General features: G+C 40.7%; 1 protein-coding gene across 1 annotated transcript in view; it reads left to right on the forward strand.

The window, feature by feature from the left end:
• CDKL5 (cyclin dependent kinase like 5) overlaps positions 1 to 27,762 on the forward strand; it is a 238,763-nt gene that overhangs the window by 166,163 nt on the left and 44,838 nt on the right. Inside the window, exons 4-9 of the mRNA XM_074993895.1 lie at positions 1,468 to 1,513; positions 4,609 to 4,745; positions 7,991 to 8,111; positions 9,786 to 9,845; positions 12,178 to 12,268; positions 25,790 to 25,979. Coding sequence (XP_074849996.1) covers positions 1,468 to 1,513; positions 4,609 to 4,745; positions 7,991 to 8,111; positions 9,786 to 9,845; positions 12,178 to 12,268; positions 25,790 to 25,979 — 645 coding nt within the window. The remainder of the gene's footprint in view (positions 1 to 1,467; positions 1,514 to 4,608; positions 4,746 to 7,990; positions 8,112 to 9,785; positions 9,846 to 12,177; positions 12,269 to 25,789; positions 25,980 to 27,762) is intronic.

Consider the following 27,762-nt stretch of genomic DNA (forward strand, 5'->3'; position numbering starts at 1 on the left):
ATGATAATGAGTGAGTAAGAGTGGAGGAGAGCAAGAGACAGAGGAGGGGGGAAATGGAAGGAGTGGGTTCGGGCCTCAGGGTGGGATAGGAGGGCAGGACAAGAGTTCAGTTTTTTGCAATTAGAAAGTTGGCAGTCTTATGCTTCAGGACAAGAACTCTACCTTGTCTGAACAGTTGGCTTTGAGATTTTTAATGTTTCCACACTAACAGATCTAAAATAAATACACCAGCCTTTTACATTGATTTGAATATTGAGAGTACTGATGACTTTCATAAGGATCTCAAAAGACCTGAATCAATGCTAATTGAAATAAATGATAGTCTTCCAATGTGTGATTTTAGAGGCAAATAAACTATTAATTCAGGACCACATATTGTGGCCATTCGATGACACTGAAGGACAGAGAACAGATGCTCCTGTATTCTACTTCAATAATTATCTGTGTGTGTGTTTTCATATTTGCAATATAACAAGTATGAATATATTCCAAATTGATTTAATTGTTTTGCTGCTGGCTACTAATTCAGCCTCTGTATGTTGACTTCAGAATTGTGTAACTTGCTGTTACTTCTATGGCATATTGGCATTTGAAAAGAGATATGGGCAGCCTAGGAATGTTCTTGTAATATATTTCAGCATCCTACAAAAATAAGTACATGAGATAGCAAGTAAAACTTTCTTTCATTTTCATGTGTGTCCTGTATGAATAGGCTGTATATTTATGTTTTAGTGGGTATGGGATGCTCTTGGGGAAATAAATTAGAATTGTTCAGGAGTAAATTGGGTACAATTATGGTAAAGATTAGTTTAGATGAGAGTCCAGATGGGTGCAGAAGGTGACAAAATTACTCAACAGGCTCTTTCAAACCATGATATCTATACTTCTGAGATAAGCACACAGAGCAACATTTTCAAAAGTGAGTAGTGATTTGGGGTAATTGATTTTGGCTCCCCAGTTTGAGATGCCTTAAAGGTGTCTCATTTTTAAAAAGTACAGAGTACTCACGCTCTGAAAAACTCACACCTTTCAGGTTTTTCGAGGTGGGAACTCAAACGCACTAGTCAGTCTTGTAAATCTTAGCCATTGATTAATAACTTTAAATTATTTTGATTACCTAAATAAGTGGCCTGACTTTCAGAGTAGTTGAGTAATGGATGCTGCAGGTCCTCAGCTTCTCTGAAAACAAGGCCATTCATTTTATGTATCTGAATACACATTTTTGGTGTCTAACTTAAGAGTTTCAAATATGGGTGTCTAATAATTGCATATTTGCTGAATATTCTTGTACCCTGAAATCGGTCTGATCATTTAGATTTTTACTAAATTCTTTATTCACTCTTATTTGCTTTGTGTGCCTTTTGCAAATGTAAAATTAAAATATTGTGTTTAATATCGATATTTTATTTGATCCAATGTTCAGGGGGAAAACATCTCACCTTTCTCATCTCTGTTTTTGTCTTATAGGAGACACATGAAATTGTGGCCATCAAGAAATTCAAAGACAGCGAAGGTGACTGTTTCCTCTGTGATCATTTGTGTAAATAAAAAGGTTGCTAATACTTAATGAAAACACAAAGCCTCACATATGGGAGATGACTTGAAAATGGTGACTTCAGTGATGGTGTTGTATTGATGTTCTGTACTTTCATACATTAGTTCCTGCCTGAAGGGTAATCTGTGCCCTTCAGTAAGTGATGACACAAAGGAATAATCCCCATCTCCACCACCTTCCTCTCCTCTGCAACCACATTAGCATTGTCTGGCTTATGGCATCAGGCAGAGTGGCAAGATAGGGACTTGGGAGCATACAGGATAAGGAAATGAGCAGACCAAAGAAGGCTCCATCCCCTATAGCCTATGCACTGGCCATCCGAGCTGGCCAGCCACAAGCAGGGGAGTAAAGCATAATTTCTTCCAGTGGTATCATAGCTAAGTGCCAGCAGTTACACTGTGTTGGTCCTAATGGCTTATTACAGACTTAATTTTATAGCTCTAAATTCCACACATTAGATTTGGCAAATGTTTTATGTTTGCTCTTTGCCATGGGATGAATAATGGCCATAAGGATGCAAAACCAGTTTTCATGAATGTGTCAGAATGTTAGATTTATCCATAGCAAACTCTGACCAAAACCAACATGCTTAGATGAGATATTCAAGAAATCTTTTAGCTCTGTCATTCACAATCCTGTTTTCTGCCCAAAGCAGACAATGCTGGCTGAAATTAATTATGTTGATCCCCATCAAACAAATTATTACAATATTTCAGAATAGTTTTTTGGGACTGCAACTGGTTGTTTAAGAGAGAATCCCATCTTGGAAAACAACTGTTTGAATTTTCCACAGGATACTCATTCTGGCCAGATTTCAGGAAATATTTTTTGTGACTTAGAGAACATGTGATTACCTTTCTTTTGTTCATTCAGTCTTTCTTTTCCCTCATCACTGGGTACAAATTGTAGAGGCCATCCCTTCATGTATGATAGTTTACCTGTCTGATGACTATTGGTTAATGCCAATTGTTTACAGTACTTTGAGGGAATATGTACAAAATATTTTCAATAGGATTAAGCATTGCATATCTCTTTCAGTAACACAGTAGTTCATTACAAAGTTGAATTCTAATGATTTTAACACCTTAACTTTTGCTATTGATATGTACGTGGTAATAAAATATTGACAACTGCATCTGGGGAAAGTAGGAGATGTGAAATCTGGTTGATGTAGGCCAACTCACATACTTTCTTAGAATGAAATAATTGAAATTGTCTCTCTTCTGTTTTTAATCTCAACTTTTTATATTTTTAATGTTTATTCTCTGTGCTTTTCCTCCAACTTTTTTATAATTCTTTGTCTTTTCCCTGTCTTCCTTTTGGCCTGTTCTTCTCAGTAGTTGCCCTTTTTTAATCTAAAAATGGGTAAGCACATCACTATCCTTTTGCCTAACTCTGAAAGCAGTGTGGAAGTAGTCCCCTTCTCTCCCCATCTCCATCCCTTCTTTTTTACCCCCAACTGCAGTAAGTCTTTCATGCCCCCACTGGCCTACAGTTGGCAGTTAGCTTGATTATACCCAGCCACTCCTTGATTCACTAAAAACTTCTGTCGTGACATGGCATGCATGACTCAGAGTAAGGGCCAGGATCTGCCTTTGGATGTGTGTGTAAAAATCTCACTGATTTCAAAGGATTTTGTTGAAGTGGCTACCAGATGTAGTCTTGGAAAAATTCAATTTTGTCAGTAAATTTCAATAAACATAAATTTCACTGCATATATAAATCAATAAAACCAAAAAAAGCTTAGAACCAAACATCAGTAAGGTCCACTGAAGTTGTTCAAAATAATGTTGTTAAGCTTAACAGCAGGGAGAACAGTGGCTGGCTGGCTTGCTAGTTGGTTTGTTATTTATGTTAACATAAATAAATAGTTAGTTAGGTTATTTAGAATAAATAATGTATTTATTTTATACAGCATTATTTCCTTGTCCTAAGTCAGAGACCCAGTGTGCTAACTTATGGTAAATGACAGTCCCTGTCGTAGAGTTTAGAATCTAAAAGAAATAGTCTGTGTTTGAAATCCTAGACTCTGTTGAACAGCATGTTCAAAGCTTTATTATATCGAGTTGTATGTTTCCACCTTCTGAGGTGGACCAATTGAGTACCTGTATCATTGAACCTACAACTGAAAGTCTTTTGTATGAGGCCATTAAAACAGCAACTGTGAGTGCTCTGCTCTACTCTCCTTCTCATAGCTGTTAGGGATCTGTGGTACTTTTCAGGGTGATAGAGATTTGTCCTTATGTTGTTGACCAATATTGACCATTTCCTCTGCAATTTGCAGTATGCTATGCACTTGTTCAATTCCCACTTCACTGATGCTGTCTTGTGTGTACACATAATTTTTAACATATTAACATTCTTCAGGATAAAGAGCATGTTGATGCAAAGTTATTGGATAACTGAAAACTTCTGAAGTGGTAGGAGAGGGATATCTAAGTTTACACAGTTGTATAATATTTTCCCTCTTCTGATACAGAGCCAGCCATGGGAGTCCAAGTTAAATCATAAAACTTCATCAGTGGGTGTCAGAAAGTTGTGCAGTGGTTTTTTTTGAATGTTTAAAACTAGAGTGCTTGAAGTACTTAGTAATAGTTATATATGTGGACTGGCAGATAGCACTCAAATCACTTAAATAACATAGACTGTGTGTACACTACAAAAATAACTTTGAAGTACAACTTCGAAGTAAGCAACTTCAAAGTAGAGCATCTACACACACCAGACTTTGAAGTTAAACTTCGAAGTAGGACACTACTCCATTCCTGGGAATGAAGTAAGGACTTTGAAGTTGCACTCCCTACTTTGAAGTTAACTTAACTTTGAAGTAACGGAAAATGTGTGTAGACTCTGCTGGCTACTTTGACGTAGTGCTTAACTTTGAAGTTAACTTGGAAGTTAGTTCCTAGTGTAGACGCACCCTTAGTTTGCTTTTTACTGAGAATGTTGACTGAATTTTGTACATTACTGTGCACATTGTTAACCTTGACCAGTCAGTCAGGTTATTGTTCTTTGCTATTGTTTTACCATGCTTAACATTGTTTATATTCTAGAAAATGAAGAAGTCAAAGAAACCACTTTACGAGAACTTAAAATGCTACGCACATTGAAACAGGAAAACATAGTGGAGCTAAAGGAAGCCTTCAGAAGAAGAGGAAAATTATACCTAGTGTTTGAATATGTTGAAAAAGTGAGTTGATCTTTGACATCTGTTTCAAGGCAAAATCATCAAGTAGTTACGAACAATAAATGCTGGGATTTGAGCTGTAAAAATGGAAGTGTTTTAATCTACAAATGGAAAACTGAGGAAGTTAAATAATATCTAAACAGAATGTACATATATTGTCCCTTCTGCTAAGAAATTGAAGAAATGACATAAGAAATAATAATTACATAATACAGTGCCTTGTAATAGTTTACCTCAACAGGCCATAAGAGTGAAGCAGAGAATAAAATCAAACAAGCATTATTAGACTGGAATACGTGTGATGTGAGAAATGTTTTTGCTTGTTGCCCAACAGTCCATAAACCAGTTTAATTTGAAGGTTCACTGGTTGTCAAGTGTTTAGCTAAAGTTTCCTTCTGTAGTATATTTTCCAAGAAGAACATAGATTGCTTGTCCTCATGTATCTGTGTTTTTTTCCCTTTCTCCTCTTTGTTAAATGTAGGATTGTTCACTCATATTATTTTCATGTTGAAATACAATCTTGGGAAGAAAAATTGAAATATTTTAAACAGACTGTCTTTCTATTCCTGGTGTCATCGGAACTCACTCCGCAGTTTTCTTCCTGTGGTCCCTATACTACTACTACTTATATTTTTATCTACTTCCTGGGAGACACAGACTAGAACAGCTCAATATTCTAGGTTCTGGTTTCTATGTCTTTTCATTTTATTTAAAAAGACAAAAACCACTTATTTTTGCTGCAGCCTTCATCTGGCCTTGCTCCCTTTCTTTAAATTCTAATTTGACGTCCAGCTGATGCTGTGCTGTGGACCACCTGGGAACTAGTTCTCCTTGGTTAACACAAGCCCTCTGCATATAGCCCTTCACACCTTTACAACAGTATTTGTTGTTAACAGTATGTGCTCTACATATTGAATGAGAATTCATGAGACTCCTTATCACTACCTGCTTGCCTTACCTGAGGTTAGAAAGTGGTCATATGATATGATCTGAAGTATCTAGCATGAGGTGACACCAAGTCCATGTTGCATATTCTGGTTGTTTGTCCAGATGTTTTGTGGTGCACTGCCTGGTAATCAGTCAATGCCAACTGCATTAGGTTCTCTGTATAATTTATGTCTTGATTCTAAAGTTCCTGCTTTAATCACCTGTGCTCACTATAATCAGTGCAATCTTCTGAAAGGTGTGTGTGTGGAGAGAAATATATATAGCTATATGAACTATACTGCATACTTAGTTGTATGTGTAGTTATTTATTTTATTTGGCTTTTATCAATGTCAGCATTAATAAAACTACTGTACAAAAGTATAGAAGACCAGAAAAAGGAAAAATGTTTCTAATATGTATTTCCTTGGTGTGTTACGAAGGAAATGTATTTTTGTGACCCAACATTAGTTTCTGTTAATGTAAAATTATATAATCATGAGGGTAGCCATTATCACAGTTTTTGCTTGATCTCATTACTGTAGTAATTATCAGTTTTATTTTCAATTGCATTTAACAATTTATAAATTATTTTTTCTTTCAAAATATGTTAAATGGATTGCAGAGCCCTTTACAGACATTTTTAGAGCTATAATAAATGTATAGGCAATTCTTTATTTTAAGTGAGAATGGGGGAGAGGAATTAAAAAGGTATTTTGCAGTTAACCAGTTTCTGTTTAGCCTCTCTGCTGATTGATGAGCACAATTTGCCCTTTAAAGAGTATTATTTCTGCAATACTAAAGTCCGGATTACACTAAATCCGAATTTAGCTAGTCTGCTTTGTCCCTCATCTCCTTATCTAATATTGTCACGAAATTTATAGGATTATGCTTTACCCACCAGCTACTGCTATTCTTGTACAGATTAGAACACTAAGGAAGTTACTGTCCTATTTGGCCATGTTTTTACAGTAGCACCTAGTGAACAGTACTCCTTGCCTCAATCCATTAGTGTCTTAATGGACATATGTGTGATCATTTGTCTATATCCTAAATATGGATTTTACAAAATCCATACCTCATAGTCCTAAATTACTGAGTCTATCAGTAGATTGAAAAGCATCCAAGTACCTTTTAAATACTAACATTTTAAAAATACTTTTTTTCCACGTATGCTTTGTATCTTGTACACGTGTATTTAGACAGCTTGTAAGAATAACCTCAAAACTAGACTGTAGCATAGAAGAAAATGTGCATGAAAGGTCAGATGAAATTCTTTTGTAAGTGTTTAAATCTGTAAATTCCCAAATCATTAACTGTATACTTTATGGAAAACAAAATATCAAAAATTATTTTTTTCTGTTTTCAAGCACAGGGATCATAATTTTATGTTTCCCTTGCAAGCACCGTAGCAAGTGATAACTATCGGTCTGCATTAAAGCAATGGCATTTCAGGCTTTTAGGACTGATGTTCTCAGATCCTTCTTCCTACCTTAATAAAATTGTCTTCTGGATTCTAGTGGGCAGCTGCTGCCTACGACACACTCAAATGGGATTTATTGAAGTCTAATCTCCAGTGTACATTTGGCACACAAAGTTGATTGGTTGGTAGCAGGCATTTGCAGTAGCAGTTGAAGGCTTAGGCCTTGTCTGCATATGAGTTTTGTACCAGTATAACTTGTTTTGTTAGAGGACCTGATTTTTTTCCTACTGAAATAGTTAAATTGATATAACTATTTTAGTGTGGTCACAATTATGTGAATGTAAATGTGCTTTGTGCTTCTACAGCTTATTTTCCATTCCCTGTGAATATAGATAGTTATATAGGTATAGTTAAAGCTATGTAATTTCATATATAGACATGATCTTAGCACGTGAAACTGATACAATTGGCAGAAAAGTTCAGGCAATACTGGCATAAGTTATTGCAGGATATTTAGTAAAATGTTCTGCCTTAGAGAAATGTTCAAGCTGTCACATTACGTAGGGGATTCTGTTCTAAGCAATTATTTGGAAGTAAAATGATTTCATACTGAATATTTTAGCAGTTTAAATCTACGTTTGCTAATTATTTAGTTGCTTAAGCAGTTATCTTTTAACAAGTGTTTTGATTCACCTTTACAGAAGATGGTATTCATTAGATCTTTGTGTAGAATGAAAGCAGGCTATAATAGATATGACTAGATTATTATGTTCCTTGCATATTAAACTGATGGTTTGCTGAGCTAGATATATTGGCATAATTATGATAATTTAGTATGTTATAACTATATTATGGGTCAAGGTACCTTTATCAGTTAATATCTGTATTTTAAACATTTAGAATATGCTTGAATTGCTAGAAGAAATGCCGAATGGAGTTCCCCCTGAAAAAGTAAAAAGCTATATCTACCAGTTAATCAAAGCAATTCACTGGTGTCATAAGAATGACATTGTTCATAGAGGTAAGTGTGTACAATTTTCCATGTGGAAATGAGTCCCCTGTAGTAATATTTTAGGAAAAATAGCTTATAAAACTTGTGTTATCATAAATGTGTTTGAATTAACTTTAACAAAAAGGGTGTGGAAAAAGACCGCATCCTGAATTTACCTCAGTTACTTCAGAGACTACCATATAAATACCTATGTGGATAGACTTCTCTTTAAACACGACTGAAAAGTTTATCCCTAAAAGACACTAAAAGCATGGGAACCTAAGACTGCTATAAAACAATGTTCATCCTGTGAACCATATAATAGGCTGATGTCTCCTGGGTATCATTAGAGACAAGATTATGCAAATGATACAATGAGACATAATTACAATGGAGGCACTGCCAAAGGAAAAGGAATTATGCAAATGTTTACTAAGTCAGCTTGTTCCTTCCTGCTCTTTTTCTTCACTATTTCTATAACATATAATGTAAGATGTGGCTTTATCTAATTTTATTGTATGCTGTCTTATAAAACTTTATTTTCCTGTGTGGCTGCGCAAGGGTGAATTTTTAATAGATGATTTCAGTAACGGAATTCAGATAGAGAACAAAATCACTTATAAATGAAATTAAAGTACAGGGAAAAGAACTTTCCTCAAAGTGATGGCATACAGGTTATCTGTACTCAACAGGTACTATACTAAATTTATCTGAGTAAACGATGTTCCTGAACTTAGAGATCAGAAATATTTTTAGAAGACCAAATTACCTGCTGGAGCTCATTATGTTGAAGTGTTCAGATTAAACCTATCTGGTCCAGCATCCTCAGGACCTGAGTGGTGCTGGACCAGGGATTTTGCCAGACCAGGGGAGGTCAATATCCCCTGCTGATTTCTGGCCCCGCTTCAGGATCTCCTCCAGGCCGTAGGCCTGCTCCTAACCCCAACCACTCTTGGCCATCACACGGTTGACAGCCTTCTACCTAGACATGAATTCCTGGACCCGGCTGCTGCTCCCTGGCCATACATTGTCACTCCTCATCCTAGCCAATGCTCCTTGGTTGCCAGCTTCCTGCCTCTCCAGCTGTGGGCCACTGGACCCCAGCCCTAGCAGCAGTTCTCTGGCCTGGGGCCAGCAACCCAGCCATTGCTGGGCTGCCACTTCTGGGCCCTGGCCACTGCCAATCTCTGTGTCACCAGCCCAGCCCAAATCCCAGCTAGCCCCTGCTCCCAGCTGCTGGGGCTCTCTGGTCCAGCAACATCCATGGTCCTGCTGGACCACAGACATTGCCAGACCAGAGAATATCAGATTTCAGAGGTGCAACTTGTACAAATATTGAGTTTACATACCATATATTTGCTAATAAACTGGGTACTTATATGTCATTTCCAGATGCACAAGTTGATTTTGTGGTCTTGCTTAAATGCAAGTGCATATTTACTTTTCCTCTGGTTTTTTTAGAAGTATTTTAAGAGACTGATGCTATGAATTCTACATGTTTGGGAAAGTACAGAATTGTTTGATAATTAGTTGTATTGATTATAAGTGCTTTCTGTATTTACTACAGTCTGTTTATGTTATCACTGTATGAATACAGTAACTGTAATTGTCTTACAGTTAAATAATGGTTTTTCGCAAACTGAAAATTAGAAATTGATGTTAGGAGCTATCTTACTTTTCCCCCCTCTTATTCTGATATTTCAGATATCAAACCAGAAAATCTCTTAATTAGCCACTCTGATGTTCTGAAGCTTTGTGACTTTGGTAAGTTGCTTACTTCTTTCTTTTTCCTTTTCTCCCCTTTTCTTTCTTTCTTTTTTTTACTTTGTTTTTTGAAGAAGCACTTTTTCTCTTAAAAGTTCACATTGTTTACTTGTAAATTCCACAACATGTGTATTTTGAACACATTTTAGTGGTCAGTGTTTATTATATTCATGTTTCTTGATAGCACATTAATCTGTAAAGATCGCTAACCTTTGATTTGGACTTTCTGTGAAATATGTTTTTAAATATAGTCCTTGCATAAATCAGATAGGGCTCCCAGAGATAAGTTGATAAATATAATGGGGGGGCGTGTAAAAAAGGAGTCTGGTGGCACCATAAACACTAACCAATTTATTTGGATATAACCTTTTGTGCACTGGAACCCACTTTTTCAGCTGCATGAAATGGAACAGTTTTGTAAGGAAATGGTAATCCAACCAAATGTGCTAATTTTTGGTTGCCATCTTTGTAACTATGAGACGGATATTGATGAATCCTGGCTTGTCTCAAGCAGTTAATCTGCTTCATATTATCTATAAACACAATGATTTTATTCCCTATAAATGGAAGCCGGACTTTTTCTGCTGTAAGTGGAAAAGAAAGCCATACCATAATGCATTTACAATACCTTGTACCTTCCATGCTAACTCTTTTTTGATGTTATATAGGTTACCATGCTTGGCATTTTGCTTTGTATTTCATGTTTGGTTGGACTTCAATCACAAAGGAAAGCTTATTTGATTTTGCTTAATGTACAGTTAGTTATGCAGTAAAAGCTTCATCTGATTGTCTACAAAGTGGTAATGTTAGACTAGAATCATGCTGTCTGAGAGACTCTGATCCTAATCCATTAAGAGCCATGTACAGGTTACACTTCCAAAAACCGTCATTCTCTGGTCCGGCAACATCCCTCATCTGGCAAGACAAGGGATGTTCCTGGACCAGAGAGCCGGGGCAGGAGGCACCCAAGCTGACCTCCCAGCAGCCCCACATGGGGCAGCGGGTCCAGGTCCAGAAGTGGCTTCCCCCAGTAGCCCCGTGGGGAGGCCAGGGCTGGGGTGCTAGTTTCTCCCAGCAACCCTGTGTGGGGCTGGTGTGCCAGTGTCTCCCAGTAGCCCAGCTGCTAAGCTGTCAGCCCCTATCAGCCCCAGTGCAGAGCCGGTGACCCCTCATGCAGAGCTGGGGATGGGGAGCTGGCAGCCCCATGCAGAACTGGGGCTGGGGAGCCTACTGCGGCAGGCCAGAGGTGGGAGCCAGGGACTGGGGGGCATTCACCTCCCCAGTCCATCAAAAATCCTCGTCCGGGACTTCTGAGGTTCTGAGGGTGCTGGACCAGGAAGGTGTAACTTGTATTAAATTTAATTATGAAGCAGATGGGAAGCAAGCGTCATGTTCTGAACATTGTATAAAGTGTGTGGCCTGGCCTTTGATGGGCTGCTGCACACTGTCAGAAGCTGTAGTTTTTGAGTAGTAGTTATATTTAAGTTAGGGTGAAATAAGTTGTAGTAGTGACCAATGCATGAATCAGTGTGGCAAGAGTCTAATATGAAAGGAGTAGATGGAGTTGTTTGGCCAGCCAAAGAAAGAAGACCTTCCTTACCTTAATTGTAAATCTGTGCATCTAGGAGCAGTGAGAGTTATTCATTGGCATGTATGCTGCTCCCTGGCTATGTCTACACTTGCCCCCAGCTTCAAAGGGGGCATGGTAATCAGGGTGATGGGAGATTACTAATGAAGTGCTGCATATAAGGATGAATACTGAGGATGAATTTTGGGGAGTAAAGGCACTTTGAAGCAGCGCAGGCACTTGGAAGTGCCTGCAGCTACACGGCATGCTGGCACTTTGAAGTTCAACACTTTGAAGTTGCTGCGGGAAGTGCTGCATATGCATCGCAGCACTTCATTAGCAGTCTCCCATCACGCTGATTACAATGCCCCCTTCAAAGTTGGGGGCAGGTGTAGACATAGCTGCTGTGTATGTTAAAGCTCTAACTTTCTTTTACAGATCCATACCTTTTCCTGCTGCATCTATAATTCCTCACTGAGACATAACACCTAAGCTTGAATATAACTGGTGCAACCTCATGAGAGGCGGTTTAACAAACCCCACAATATTCCATACAACAGACGCCAACTGAACTTATCGTGGAAACAGAAACACACATATATTTAAAAATGTTAGGATAACAATGAAATATGTAATACCAGTCAGTTACACTTAATACTTATTTAAGGCATTCATGCTAAATCAGATTATATAAAACTGATTTGACCTCTAATATTATAATCAATAGCAATATACAAATCTTCATTTAGGTGTTTTTTTTTTAAGGCTTTGCTCGGAATCTGTCAGAGGGAAGCAATGCAAACTACACAGAATATGTGGCCACCAGGTGGTACCGTTCACCAGAACTCTTGCTTGGGTAAGTATCCCAATCAGCTCTCTCCTGTTTCTCATACCAGTGGAATGAAAGTCTGGGCTGTTTCAGCCCAGAGCTACTAGGTGAACTACAGAATGAATTACAACAGCCTATGAGGGAGCCAACATCAGAATGGCCATACTTGGTCAGACTAATGATCCTTGTAGCCTAGTATCCTGCCGTCTGACAGTGGTGTGTGCCAAATGCCTCAAAGAGAATGAACAGAACAAGGCAATTTATCAAGTGACCTTGCCTTGCTGGGAAAACTTCTAGCTTGTTCTACAGGAGTCTGAGATGTTTCTGTAGCCTTCTTATAAGATACTTCTACTTTTGACATATGTAGGTCTCAGTACCTACCTTTCACTTAAGATTATGCTTTCACACTGTTTCCAGATCAGACACAAACTTAGAAAATACTGTTTTTTCATTGGTATTTGGGTAGACTCTTAACTGGAATACAGTAAAACCCTAACTTATGCATAGGTTACGTTTCTAGGCAACCACGCACAAGTGGAAGTTCGCACAAGTTGAGACCAGGTGGGGGTGGGGCCCATGGTCCTAGCTGCCTATGGTCCTAGGTGCACCTGGCTCCCAGCTCCTTTCCACTCGTGAGAGCCACTGCAGTGTTGGTCAGTTTCCTGGCTCCCAGAAGTGGTGGTGAGCCAGGAAACAATCAGCAGCCTGGCTTCTGGCTCCCACAATGTTCCTGTGCAGCAGTGCTGGTCAGTTTCCCAGCTGCCGCAAGCAGAGGGGAGCTGGGAGTGGAAGGGATGCAGGAGCCAAGCTGCCTCCTGGTTTCCATCTCCTTGTCACTCACAATTTTGACTCGTGTTATTGCAATTAACGCATAAGTCAAAATCATGTAAGTTGCAGGTGTACTGTATACACATGAACCACTTGAAGAAGAAAAATATGCGTAACTATCAGTTCTGTAAGTGTTGTTCTTCGAGATAGGATTCACACACATTCCATGACTGGCCCTCCACCCACTCTTCATTGGCACCTCTAGCCACAAATTTCAGTCTGAAGGAACTGAGGGAGGCCAGAGCAGAGCCACCCTTAATAACCCTGGATGGGGTCACAAAGAAGTAGAGGGCACATGAATGACCCAAAATGGCAGGTACTATGGACAATTCTCCAATTCTGGGCATGCTGCATGTGTGCACACCTGAGTCGAATACATATATGACCCATCTCTCAAAGAACAGTTACAGAACATGTAAGTAACCATTTTTTCCTTGTGTGACCTTGAGGAAATTGCTTAATTTCTCTCTTGCCCATCTGTAAAATGGGGATTGCAGTATTTTCCTCACTCATGGAGGGAGTTGTAAGGAAAACTTCATTAATACTGGGTAGGGGCTCAAAAGCAAAAGTGATGTAATTGCTGGAAAACCCCAGATTTAAAAAAAAAGGAAGAAAGAAATACCTGAGGTATCTGTTTTAGTCTTTCTTTTGCCATCAGTTTCTGATAAAACTTTCATATATTTAAAGTGAATAAAGCACAGTATGATCAAATTATGCTATTGTCTATGGCTGTGGCCACAGCTGGCCAAACCTTCAAAATGGCCATGCCAGTGGCCAAATCATAGATTACTAATGAGGTGCTGAATTGAATGTTCAATGCCTCATTAGCATTAGGGCACTTCCAGATACGGCGCTTCAAAAGCGCCTCTTCCAAACACTCACAACTCGGTGCAGCTACATAGGGGTCCTTTTTGAAAGGACTCCACACATTTTGAAATCCCCTTATTCCCCTCAGCTGCGAAGAATAAGGGGATTTCAAAATGTGCGGGGTCTTTTCCAAAAGGACCCCCATTTAGCTGTGCTGAGCCGCAAGTTTTCGAAAGCAGTGCTTTCGAAGCGCCGCGTCCGGAAGCATCCTAATGCTAATGAGGTGTTGAATATTCAATTCAGCTCCTCATTAGTAATCTTCCATTTGGCCATTTGCATGGCCATTTCAAAGGTTTGGCCAAGTGTGGCCACAACCTACTATGGGTTATATATTCTACAGATACATTTGGTAACAATAGGGTCTGATTCTGGGATTTGCTGACTGCACACAACTCTCAGTAAGTAGAATGAGAGTTGCAGGTGTTCAGCACCACCAAAAAGAAAATCATCTTATTGGAACCATTTGTTGGAATTTATAAGTAGATAGTAGAAATTTCTTGGATATGTAAAAACTGAAACAAACTGATTACCCTTTTAATAAATTAATCCCACTATTTCCAGAGCTGTGCCAACGTTATTACTGTAGGAAACTTACGAGAGATGCAAGCTTAGACAGATGACTAAGGAATAGTATAAAAATATTGCTCGAACATGCAAGGGTGTAATCGGGAAGGACAAAAAGCAGCTGGAGTCGCAGCTAGCCAGGGATGTGAAACGTAACAAGGAGAGTTTCTGTCGGCATTTCAGCAACAAGGAGGAGGTCAAGAAAAACGCAGGACCTTTACTCAATTGAAGAGATAACTTAATGACAATTTTTTTGGAAAAAGCTGAAGTACTCAATGCTTTTTTGCCTCATAGACAAGGTCAGTTTCTAGATTGCAGCGCTAGTCAACACAGTGTGAGCAGAAGGTGAGCAGTCCTCAGTGGTGAAAGAACAAGGTTAAAGGACTGTTTAGAAAAGCTGGAATGCACAAGTCCATGGGGCTAATGCTATGAGAGGTGGCTGATCCGATTGCAGAGCCATTATCTTGAAAATCTGTAGTAATTGGGAGTGGTCCCAGACAATTGGAAAAAAGGAAATAATTGTTCCCATCCTTAAAAATGTAAAGATGGAGGATCCAGGGAGCTATAGATCTGTCTGCCTCTATTTGGGCCATGGAAAAATCATGGAGCAGGCTCTCAGGAAATCCATTTTGAAACACGTGGAGGAGAGGAAGGTGATCAGGAACAGTCAATTTGGATTCACCAAGGACAGACCATGCCTCCACAACCTGATTGCCTTCTATAAAGAAATAACTGGCAATGTGGATATGGGGAAGTGGTAACTGAGATACTTTGGACTTCAGCAAAGCTTTTGATACAGTATCAGCAACAGGTTGGACTCACAACAGTAGTGTCTGCCGCTGGTCTGCCAGGGAATTAGTTCTTGCCAGCTTTGGGGTGCCCTACTCCAGTGATGTTTTGCCTGCAGTTATCTGTATCTTTCATCTTCACACCGGGACCTGCACCCCTTCTCTCAACAGAATGGCCAACTGGAAGTGTCCTGGAAGCCCTGTCTGTCAACAAAAGGCACCCCCCACCCAAGCATCGACTCTGTCTTTGTGTCGACAGATTCTGTTGAGAATGGCATTCTGCCTTCTGGGGGAGCAGCAGAACACTGCTGAGAGAAGTGCCACGTTCTGTTGATTTACTGTTGACAGAATGCGTTTGTCATGTCAACACTCCATGAATTTTGTCGACAAAACTCTCTAGTGTAGATGTAGCCTCAGTCAGGAGGCCCATTGGCTCCCTGGCCTCTCCATCCACTGCTCTGTCCACGGTATCAGTCTCTGTTAGACAGCTTAGTTCATCTCCATCCAGAGCTCCCTCGACCTAGCAGCCCTTCCTGTATAGCCTAGCCTAGCACTGATTGATCACCTTCTGCTTCCTCTGATTGGATCCTGAAACAGCCCTCTCCCAGACTTCATTTTTTATTCTGTTTTATTCTGGTGGAGGGCAGTCACCCCTTCACAGTCTCCCACAGTATTCTTGCCAGCAAGTTGAAGAAGTATGACTTGGATGATGAAGATATGATGGATAGGAAGCTGACTAGATTGTCCCTCTCACTGGGTAGTGATCAACAGCTCCATGTTTAGTTGGCAACTGGTATCAAGAAGAGTGTCCCAGGTGTCAATCCGGGGGCTGGTTTTGTTCAACATTTTAATTAATTGTCTGGATGATGGTTTTGATTGCACCCTCAACAAGTTTGCGGAAGACACTAAGCTGTGAGGAAAGGGACAAGGTCCTGAGTAACCTAGACAAATTGGAGGATTGGACTAAAAGAAATCTGGTGAGGTTCAAGAAGAATAAGGACAGAGTCCTGCACTTTGGGAGAATCACATGTATTGCAACAGGCTGGGGGCTGACCGGCTAAGTGGCAGTTCTGCCGAAAAGGACCTGGGGATTACATTGGATGAGAAGCTGGTAATGAGTCAACAGTGTATCCTTGTTGCCAAGAAGGCTAACACATACTGGGCTTCATTAGTAGGAGCATTGTCAGCAGATCAAGGGAAGTGATTATTCCCCTTTTCCATGCTAGTGAGGCCACATCTGAACTATTGTGTCCAGTTTTGGGCTCCCCACTGTGAAAAGGATGTGAACAATTTAGTGAGAGTCCAACAGAGGGCAATAAAAATGATTAGGGGGCTGGAGCACCTGACTTATGAGGAGTGGCTGAGGGAAATGATCTTATTTAGTCTGCAGGAGAGAAGAGTGAGAGGGAATTTGATAGCAGCCTTCAAATACCTGAAGAGAGGTTCAAAAGTGGATGGAGGTAAGCTGTTCTCAGTGGTGGCAGATGACAAAGCAAGGAGCAATGGTCTCAGCTTTCAATGGGGGAAGGCCGAGGTTGGATTTTAGGAAAATCTGTTTCATTTGGATGCCGAAGTACTGGGATGGGTTACCTGGGAAGGTGGTGGAATCTCCATCCCAAGAGATTTTTAAGGCCCTGCTTGACAAAGCCCTGGCAGAGACGATTTAGTTGGGGTTGGACCTGCTTTGAGCAGGCAGTTGGATTAGATAACCTCCTGAGGTTTCTTCCAACCTTAGTCTTCTATGATTCGGTGATTCTAAAGTGATGAATTGTAGCTTTTGACAGTACTGTCTGTATTCTTGTTGTAAATTGATCCTTAATTTTCAAGTGTTCTGTTCTCACTGGGGAGTGTAGCATGCAGCCTTGGTGAGCAATATAGACAATTGGTTCTCAAACTTTTTGGCCCACAGCCTACCCAGCTCAATGCAAACCTTTCTGTGGACAACCAGCCAACCACCCATGGTCACAAAATATCTTAAATACTAAATTATTCATATTAGGCTACTGGAGCATAAAAATGCAAATATGCAGCTGTCATAAGAGGTATATATTAAGATCCTATTGCATATATCATGTTAGTTTACCAAACTTTGTTTTAAATAAAATAAAATGTGTTCAAGACAAAAGGTTTTTTCTGTATTTATGGCGGGTTGGGGAACCCTTTTTGGGTTGGGTGTTACTGACCCACAGAAAAATCAGTCAGGAGCCAAACAAAGGAGAGAGGCAAAAAAACAAAATAACAAAATAACCCCCTCCAATCCTGGCTGGTGTGGCCCCAGACTGAGATACCTCACTCCCTCATGCTCCAGCCCCACAGGGGCAAGAAGAGGAGGAAGAGCCAAGGTTCAGGGCATCCTACAGGTCAGATTAACTCTTCTGGAGTCTCTGGACTAGAAGATTTTTGTCCCCCACCCCATGACTTTGGGATGAAGCCAAAATAAGGGGTTCAGTGTGGGGGAAGAGCTGCTGGTGAGCAGGATAGAGATGGGTGTCTTTGTGGGAGTGGTGTGCAGGAGGGGATGCAAAGTCTGGATGATAAGGTTCATGAGTGGGCTGGGGGGGTGGGTCTGGGCGGGAACTCAAGTGCAGGAGGGTGATGGAGTGGAGATCTAGGAGGGAGGGTGCAGGAGTGGGCTAGAGACAGGCGAGGATCTGTCCAGGAGAGAGTGTACAGGAGGGAGCTAAGATGGAGTTTCAGGGCAGGAGGGAGATGTGGGTCAATGGCAGCAGCAGGGAAAGCCTCTCGCAAGCAGTTTCCCACCCTGCCATTCATTCAGCCAGGAGGAAGGGAGACTGTCAATGCTGAGCCACTTCTCCCTGAAGCAGGATCCGGCCCATGAGGCTCAGGGTTCCCCCTCCCATCCCCACATAGTGGGAAGCCAGCACTCGCCCTCACACCTTGCGTGGTGGAAGGGTTTGGTGCTGGAGCAGCAGTACGGGTTCCCTGCTTCACGGGGAGGTGGTCACGTCCTGAGGCCAGAGCCCACTCCAAGGCAGCTGCAGCCTACTGAGTGCTCTGCAGGCCGTGCTTTGTGAACCACTGTCATAGATATAAACTTGATGCATTAGCTTGGATAAAAGAGAGTATGTATTATAAGTGTTCAACAGTGTGTTGTCTGTAGCCATTTCTGATACTTTGCTTTAAAGTTAAGTTTTTATTTGTGTAATATAACCTGCATTCCTCTGCAGACATATTCTGTGCACCATAAAATATTATAAAACATCCCAAATTTCTTCCTAGCGCTATTAGGTATTTGTACTTTTTAAACCTTTAGGGAATATTCCAATTTTGCAGAGCCTTACATGTCCTTCAAAAAGGGGAATTATACAAAAATGAGGAGGTTACTTAAACAGAATTTAAAAGGTAGAGTAACTAAAGTAAAATCCCTGCAGGCTGCATGGAAACTTTTCAAGGACACCGTATTAGAGGCCCAACTTAAATGTATATCCCAAATTAAAAAACACAGTGAGAGACCTAAAAAAGAGCCACCATGGCTTAACAACCACGTAAAAGAGGCAGTGAGAGATAAAAAGGCATCCTGTAAAAAGTGGAAGTCAAATCCTTGTGAGGAAAATAGAAAGGAACATAAACACTGCCAAATTAAGTGAAAAAATGTAATAAGAAAAGCCAAAAAAGATTTTGAGGAACAGTTAGCCATAAATTCAAAAAACAATAGTAAAATGTTTTTTAAGTACATTAGAAGCAGGAAGCCTGCTAAAAAAGCAGTGGGACCCCTAGACGATAGAGATATAAAAGGAGCAATCAAGGAAGATAATGCCATTGCAGAGAAACTAAATGATTTCTTTGCTTCAGTCTTCATGGCTGAGGATATTACAGAGGTTCCCAAATCTGAGCTGTCCTTTGTAGGTGACAAATCTGAGGAACTGTCCCAGATTGAAGTGTCAGTAGAAGAGGTTTTGGAACTAATTGATAAGCTAAACAGTAACAAGTCTCCAGGACCAGATGGCATTCACCCAAGGGTTGTGAAAGAACTCAAATGTGAAATTGTGGAACTATTAATGGTGGTTTGTAACCTATCCTTTAAATCAGCTTTGGTACCCAATGATTGGAAGACAGCTAATATAACGCCAATATTTAAAAAGGGCTCTAGAGGAGACCCTGGCAATTACAGACCGGTAAGTCTAACGTCATTACCAGGCAAATTAGTAGAAACAATAGTAAAGAATAAAATTGTTAGACACGTAGAAGAACATGATTTGTTGGGCAAAAGTCAGCATGGTTTCTTTAGAGGGAAGTTGTGTCTTACTAATCTATTAGAGTTCTTTGAAGGGGTTAGCAAACATGCAGATAGGGCGGATCCAGTGGACATAATATACTTAGATTTCCAGAAAGCCTTTGACCAGGTCCCTCACCAAAGGCTCTTATGTAAATTAAGTGGTCATGGGATAGGAGGAAAGATCCTTTCATGGATTGGAAACTGGTTAAAAGACAGGAAACAAAGGGTTGGAATAAATGGTAAATTTTCACAATGGAGGGGGGTAACTAGTCTTGTTCCCCAAGGGTCAGTCCTGGGACCAATCCTGTTCAACTTGTTCATCAATGATCTAGAGAAAGGGGTAAGCAGTGAGGTGGCAAAGTTTGCAGATGATACCAAGCTGTTCAGGATAGTCAAAACCAAAGTAGATTGTGAAGAACTTCAAAAAGATCTCAGCAAACTGAGTGATTGGGCAGCAAAATGGCAAATGATATTTAATATGGGTAAGTGTAAGGTAATGCACATTGGGAAAAATAACCCTAATTATACATACAATGTGATGGGGGCAAATTTAGATACAACAGATCAGGAAAGGGATCTTGGAATTATAGTGGACAGTTGTCTGAAAACGTTCACGCAGTGTGCAGTGGCAGTTGGTAAAGCAAATAGGATGTTAGGAATTATTAAAAAAGGGATAGAGAGTAAGACGAAGAATATCATACTTCCCCTATATAAAACTATGGTACGCCCACATCTTGAGTACTGCGTGCAGATGTGGTCTCCTCACCTCAAAGATATACGGGCGTTAGAAAAAGTTCAGAAAAGGGCATCTAAAATGATTAAGGGTTTGGAATGGGTCCCATATGAGGAGAGGCTAGAGAGACTGGGACTTTTCAGTCTAGAAAAGAGGAGACTGAGGGGCGATATGATAGACGTATATTAACTCATGAATGGTGTGGAGAAAGTGAATATTGAAAAGTTATTTACTTGTTCCCATAATATAAGAACTAGAGGACACCAAATGAAATTAATGGGTAGTAGGTTCAAAACTAATAAAAGAAAATTTTTCTTCACACAGCGCACAGTCAACCTGTGGTACTCCTTGCCAGAGGAGGCTGTGAAGGCCAGCACTCTAACAGAGTTTAAAAAAGAGCTTGATAAATTTTTGGAGGTTAGGTCCATAAATGGCTATTAGTCGAGGGTAAAGTATGGTGCCCCTAGCCTTTAGTCAAAGGCTGGAGACAGATGACAGGAGACAAATCGCTTGATCATTGTCTTCGGTTCACCTCCTCTGGGGCACCTGGTACTGGCCACTGTAGGCAGATAGGATACTGGGCTGGATGGACCTTTGGTCTGACCCACTATGGCCATTCTTATGTTATTATGTTCTTTGTTTACTCTGTGTGAACAAAAGTGCAAGTGCTTTTTCATAGGGAAAGGAAATATGATTGTACAGTACCCAATTAATACATTCTCCAACATCTGCTTACTTTACAGAGCTGCAGGTAAGTGATAGTGAAGTATACTGTACTTTTTGGGGTTATAAATTGTTGACAAATACTGGCATGTTTAAAGACATAGGCCATTTCTACACAGGCCACTTCCTTCAGAAGTGGCATGCTAATACATGGAGCGAAAGATGAAAATTGTCCGTACCTCATTAGCATAACATCACATGATTTGGAGTCTGGAAGGCTGTTCTTCCAGACTCCAAAACGTCGTGTAGAAGCGTGGCCCGGGGGTGGGGGGGGGGTGCGGCGGCTTCCGGAAGAAAGTCCTTCCAGAGGCCCCTTCTTCCCAAAATTTTTTGGGAAGAAGGGGCCCCCAGAAGGAGGACTTCCTTCTGGAAGCCCCTCGGGGCCACACTTCTACACGGCGTTTTGGAGTCCGGAAGAACGGTCTTCTGGACTCCAAATAATGTAATGTTATGCTAATGAGGTGTGGGGAATTTGCATCTGCGCCTCATTAGCATCTTTCGCTCCGTGTATTAGCATACCACTTCCGAAGGAAGTGGCCTGTGTAGAAATGGCCATCTTGTTCTGAGAGACCAACTGAATTAGTGTCTGGAAGCAAAATCTGTGTTTTGTGCAGGGAGGGATTTTTGCTTCCTTTTGATTCACTCTAGGTAGCCCTGTTGGTCTGTATAATGTGTTGGAGTTCTTTCTCTTATTCAGGCTCACCATGCCTGTATTGTTTCCTCTGTTCTGTGGTTTGAGGAAGCAGGACCAGACCAGTCAGTCAGCAGGTGGAGGATTAATTTATATTTTTGGAAAATGTCCCAGTTTTATCTGTTTACCACAGATGGGCAGTTTTAGTCCTCTTGACCTCCTGCAGACAATGAAAAATCTATTAAATTCCCAGCCTGGGTCTAGAATTTTTCTTCCTGTGGTTCCTGTTTGCAAGGAAATTAAACTGTTACTGACTTGCTGGGGAGTAGGGGGGGCTAGCACATTTTCCAACTCTAGAGAAATCTTGCTCCATAACATGAAGCAGCCTTCTCTGCTCCTTTCCTAGCTTAAGGTTTGAGATGGGGGAACAAGCTGGTCAAGGAAAATCCAATAGAGAAAAGGTGCTTTGCCAGACAGGGGAGTTGCACATGTTTTACTCTGGGAACTCCAGCTTTTGGTCACAGCCAGACATTTGGCAGGGGAAGCTTTTTATCTTTGGAACCTGTACCTGCGATGCAGATTATAGTGAGGACAAAAGCACTAGTCCACCTTGGCCCGTATCCTTTTCCCACTCTGAATGTATTTGCAGCATGACAAAAATAAATGACATTGAGAAATTAGAGCAGTCGGTGTGGGAAGGAGTGTGTGTCTGCTAGATCAACAAGAGGCATCAGTGGCCCAGGCAGCTGCAATAGATCCATATTACATTTACAGTAGTACCAAGCCCTTCTTCCAGTGCTAGAGACAAGACACGATAGTGCTGTCCATCACTGGCTTTTAAGAAACTTCATCATGCTTTGCCTTGCCATCTCTGGGTTGCCTGCGACATGCTTCCCCAGCGAGGGTAAGTAATTTGTCTTAGTGGTACACCACTGTTCTCCTGTCTGAAAGCATATCTCATGGCAACTACTGGTAGAACCTTTTGGCTTTTTACTTCAACTTTACTAGCTCCCCATCCTTGGAGCAAACTGGGTTCAGTGTGCCTGTTCTCAAGCAAGGCTTCCCTGTGGGACTTGCCCAGGTAGAACGAGGAGATCTCATTCCAGCCTGACAAGCTGACCTCCAGGGTCCCAGGGCCCAAGATGTCTTAGCAAGTTAATCCTCTTGACTCCTTCCCTCATAAAATACACCAGAATAAAATCACTAACTTGGAGCAACTCACAGTGTCAGTTTCAAGAACCAAAGAACAGTGAATGATCTGCCTAGCCCAGCATGCTGCTTTCTGACAATGTACAGCACCAGATGTGTCAGAGGCCAGGAACAGAAAAGGACAGTTTTGAGTACACCATACCCTATTGTCTAGTCCCAACTTCTGGAACTTGGATACTTTGCATCTTATTCAGCATAGGTGTGCTTCTCTGACCTTCTTAGCTAAAAACCTCTGATGGACCTAGCCCAGTTCCATTGGGTGAAAATATACTTTCTTCTCTTTATTTTTAAGGCTGCTGCCTATTGATTTTATTCAGTGACTTTTTTCTTGTGTTATGTGAGGGAGTAAATAACACTTTTTTTTCTGCGCAGTTCCTGATTTTTTTGATCTCTATTGCATCACCCCTTACTTGTCTCCTGTCTAACATGAACATTCCCAGTTTTTCTAATATCTCCTCATATGGAAACAGTTCTATGCCCTAATATTTTAGTTGCCCTTCATGGTACCTTTTCATTTCTAATATGTTTTGTTTGGGATGGGGCAACCAGAACTGCAAGCAGTATTCAAAGTATGACTGTTCTATGGATGTATATAGTTGAATTTTTACATTTTCTGTTTACTTATTTGTCTCTTTACTAATGGTTCCTAATACTGTTTTGCTATTTTGACTGCCGGTGCATCCTGAGCAGATGTTTTAAGAGAATTTACCCAAAGAGATTCCAAGATCTCCTTCTTGGGATTAAATTAGCTGCTACCATTCAACTATAAATACGGTACGATGGGGTCAATTTTTTCCACTGATAAGTACAAAATAATGCTCAGTGTTGGGGTCCATGTGCCATTCTGTTGCCCAGTCACCCAACTGAGTGAGCTCCCTTTGTAATTCTTCACAGTCAGATTTGGACTTAACTATCTCAAGTAATTTTGAATTATCTGCAGATGTTGCCACCACACTTTTCACCCTCTTTTCCAGATCATTTAGCTCTGCTCCCAGTGCAGATCATTGGGAAGCACTGCTATTTGCTCCTCTATATTGTAAAAACTGACTGCTTAATTCTACCCTTTGTTTCCTTTCTTTTAACCAGTTACTGATCCATGAGAAAATGGAGAAGATTTAGAACAGGATCTGTCAGGGCTCCCAATTCTTAATGACTTCTCAATCTAGAAACAGTCAAGCTAGTCAAGTTTAAGATACTCTTTAAAGCAGAATGTGAACAGTCAGATTCTAATTTCGAAGAGGAAGAGAGATGACAAAGTAGCATTTCTCAGTTCTGCCTTTATAGTCTAATTTTGTTATTTTAGTGATCTAAGGAAAGTTCTCCATTCTGTTCAAAACATAAATATCAAAGGAGAGTTAGTCACATGCTGTATGTCCACAAAACTATTAAAATCTGTCCTGCATGAATTCAAGTACATAGAAAATGAGCCTCTATTTGTAGCACCGGAACCAAGAAGTCAATAAAACATTTAAAGGGATTGCTGAATTATGAAAGTACCAAATCAAAGAAGTTTGCGGAGGACAAAGTGGTCTGGTACGACATACAGAGAGGAACCAGCCATCAGTACTGGCCTATACATGACGGATGTTAAAGTGCTGCTGTGTCAGCAGTTAAATGTCACTGTCACCTTTAGTGTCCCCCCATCGGTGGCCCTGCTGTAGGGTTCAGAAGCATAGCCAGATCCTACCAGCAGAGCCACTGACGGGGGGCAAAAGCAGTAGCTGTCCCAGGGCCCCGTGATTTTAAAAGGGCTAAGGGATTCCAGCTGCATTGGCAGTGACTGGGAGTCCCAGGCCTTTCAAATTGTTGCCAGGGCTCCCAGCTGCAGCCCTGGCGTTCTTGGCCACTGTAACAGCAGCAACCATGGGCTGACTGGGGGTGGCTGACCCCCAAGCCCTGCTCCTTCCACCCAAGGCCCAGCCCCTTCCAGGGCCAAAAACCACCCCCCATCTTGCCAAGGACACTGGCACAGCAGTTACTCCTGGCATTTACTTTTGTGCCTGGAAGTACGTGATATGAAGGCACTTAAGCTTAGAAAAAAGACCAAAGACCATCAAATAAGGGAATACCTGTATCCAGGACTGAAAAACCTTGTCCTCTGAAGGGATCTCTCAGGCAGCAAGGGGGAAGGAATAGGTCAGTGGTTAGAGCATTGGCCTTGTAAGCCCAAGTTTGTGAGCTCAGTGTTTGAGGGGTGTGGGGCAGACTAAATTAAATAAAGACAACAGCTGTCAGACATAGTGATATGTCCTGCTGTGAGGGCAGGGGACTAGACTCAATGACCTCTCAAGGTCCTTTCCAGTTCTGTGATATGGTCATATACTTGTCTGCTCACTGGATATATCAAATTAGACTAATGTACCTTTCTGGACATTGCCTCCAGGGTGGGAGAGTCCTGTATGCTACAACTGAATTGTTTTCTTAATCATTCTTACCACTTTCATTGGATGAGTTCCTTTGGGACTTGTTGATATTAAAATTCCTTTGTAGGAGTACTCAGCCTGGATGGGAGAGAAATTTGATACTTGATAATTTCTGTTCTGAGTAGCAAGTTTCACCTTTTTCCACAGAAAAAGAAAAAATGATATATTTAAAAATGATATAGAAATTATATTATATTCAGCTACACTCAATAGGTGGGAAATAACAAGAGAAGCTAGTGTTAGTTTAACTTTCAAATATTAGTATAATGTCTTTTTTTTTTCTGCTTTGGTGTTCTTTATTGGTGAGTTTTCCAGAAGAGAAAGGAAAGTCCTTAAGGGTAATTGAAAAGTCTGATCTTACTGTCTCAAACTGCAGTGCGCTTAAAGAACCCCCACTATAAATGAGTAGCCAAAAAAAGCAAGTATCAAATTTATTTTTCCTGCTACAAATAAGTGAAACGTAGACAAAAAGTTAGTTAATAAATGCAAATTATCAAGAAGATTTTTTGTTGATTAGTATGAACATTATTGTACTTGCTTTTCAGAGCCCCCTATGGGAAGTCTGTTGATATGTGGTCTGTAGGCTGCATTCTTGGGGAACTTAGTGATGGGCAGCCCCTGTTTCCTGGAGAAAGTGAAATTGATCAGCTTTTTACAATTCAGAAGGTACTAGGACCACTTCCATCAGAGCAGATGAAGCTTTTCTACAGCAATCCTCGTTTCCATGGGCTGCGGGTAAGGGAAACTGACCAAAAACCTTTTCTTTCAGTCTTCTGTTGATTGGTATTTAAACAGATGTCCAGTAGACAATACATGTTTCAGACCTTTTCTCCCTAAGATTTTATATGTTCTCTCATTTATTCTGAGTGCTTCTGTCTGAAAAGTTAAGGGGTAGGTTTAGATTGTGAGGAGGTCATAGATTTACAAATATAATTGTAAAGCAAAATGAATACACTGTTACAGATTGTGATGGAGTGGGGGGAGTGCATGTGTGAGTCAGGCTGGATGTCTGAGGCAAGCAGCAGCTCCCAGTGGCTAAGGATGACCCTGGGGCTACAACTGGCAGGTAACACCTCTGCCCTGAACAAAGAGGAGGGAGGAGCCGAGCTGGGTTTTGAATCGGGGGCGGCAGTTAGGAAGCTGGGGGAAAGAGGAGCTGGAAGGCAGCCAGCCTGAGGAGGGGGAAAGCTACACCCCAGAGGGGCACCTCTCGGGGTCTTCTCCCCAGGACGGGTTGGAAGGACTGTCTCTGGCTGCTGTGCTGTCGCTTCTGTGAGAAACTGGGCATCTCTTGCCTAATAAACCTTCTGTTGTACCTGCTGAGTGAGAGTCAATCCTGCCAGCAGACGGGGTGCAGTGCAGGGGGACCCCTGAACCCCATCACACAGATTATCATTGAAAATACTTTACATTATTGCTGTGACTCTCAGCAGGTTAGAGTTTACCCTGAAGTGTGAAGTATTTGTTTAGCCTAAAAGACTGAACTAATCTTTAGCTCAGACAGTAAGTTTGCTACACGGCAAAATCCCCAAAGAGTTAATTTACGATTAGTGTGTTATTGCCAACACCTCATGTCTAGAGGTCTTCTTTATAGTTTCTTACAATTTAGGTTTGGTTGTCATGACATCTGCTGCCATTTTGTCAATTTATTATTACTTGGAATGATTAATTTCTGCTCTAATCTGAATTATTACATATTTTATCACAAAGGGAATGCATTAAAAGTTTTCTAAAGTATAAAGTGTTATTCTACTTTCATTCAGTTCCTGCCATCCAGCATAAACTTGGTTGGATTAATGTATTATAAAATAACACTGAAGAATGGAATGAAGTATATTTATTTTGTAGATTTAAAAACTCAAAATTCAGAACACAACTTTGTGTTAGTTCAATTAGCATAGATTTGAGAATCATGAGGGCTTATGTCCTAATCCTGGGCCAGTGATTTTTGTTTAGTTGTCCTTGTTCAAGTAACTGCCTCTTTATCCCCATTTGCTAAGTTGAAAGAAAAATACTGACTCATGTTCCAAAGAGACTCAGTGAGGAAATATCTCTACAGTGCTTGGAACATGTAAAGTGCTGTTGAAATGTTAATTATGATATTTAGTAATTCACACATGGGAAGGTTAAGATAGGCAAGAGAGCAGGAATAGCTCTTTCCTGAGTGGGATGTTGACATTTCCAGCTGCCTTCATGCTATATGCTTATTCAATAGTGTCTAAGCAGTGGTACAGCTTCCCTTTTGGACAGCCTGAAACACTTCAGTATAGAATTAATTTTGTCACGTTACCAAAGTGCTTTTAAGAAACTGAAGTCCTTGTAAAAATGCTCTCCAGAGATAATATATATAGGGAGTATGCAGCAGCTCTTACACACAACTCAAGCCAGCATGGTCCATTCACAAGAGCATGCACTAGACTAGACTGTGAAATTCTCCAAAGAAATCCATCTATCCATCTCGAGGCTTCAAGAATCCCCACATTATCTTTATGTGATTACCACCACCATGCAACATCTA

Source organism: Carettochelys insculpta, chromosome 1 (assembly GCF_033958435.1).
Source record: "Carettochelys insculpta isolate YL-2023 chromosome 1, ASM3395843v1, whole genome shotgun sequence".
Classification (NCBI taxonomy): Eukaryota; Metazoa; Chordata; order Testudines; family Carettochelyidae; genus Carettochelys; species Carettochelys insculpta.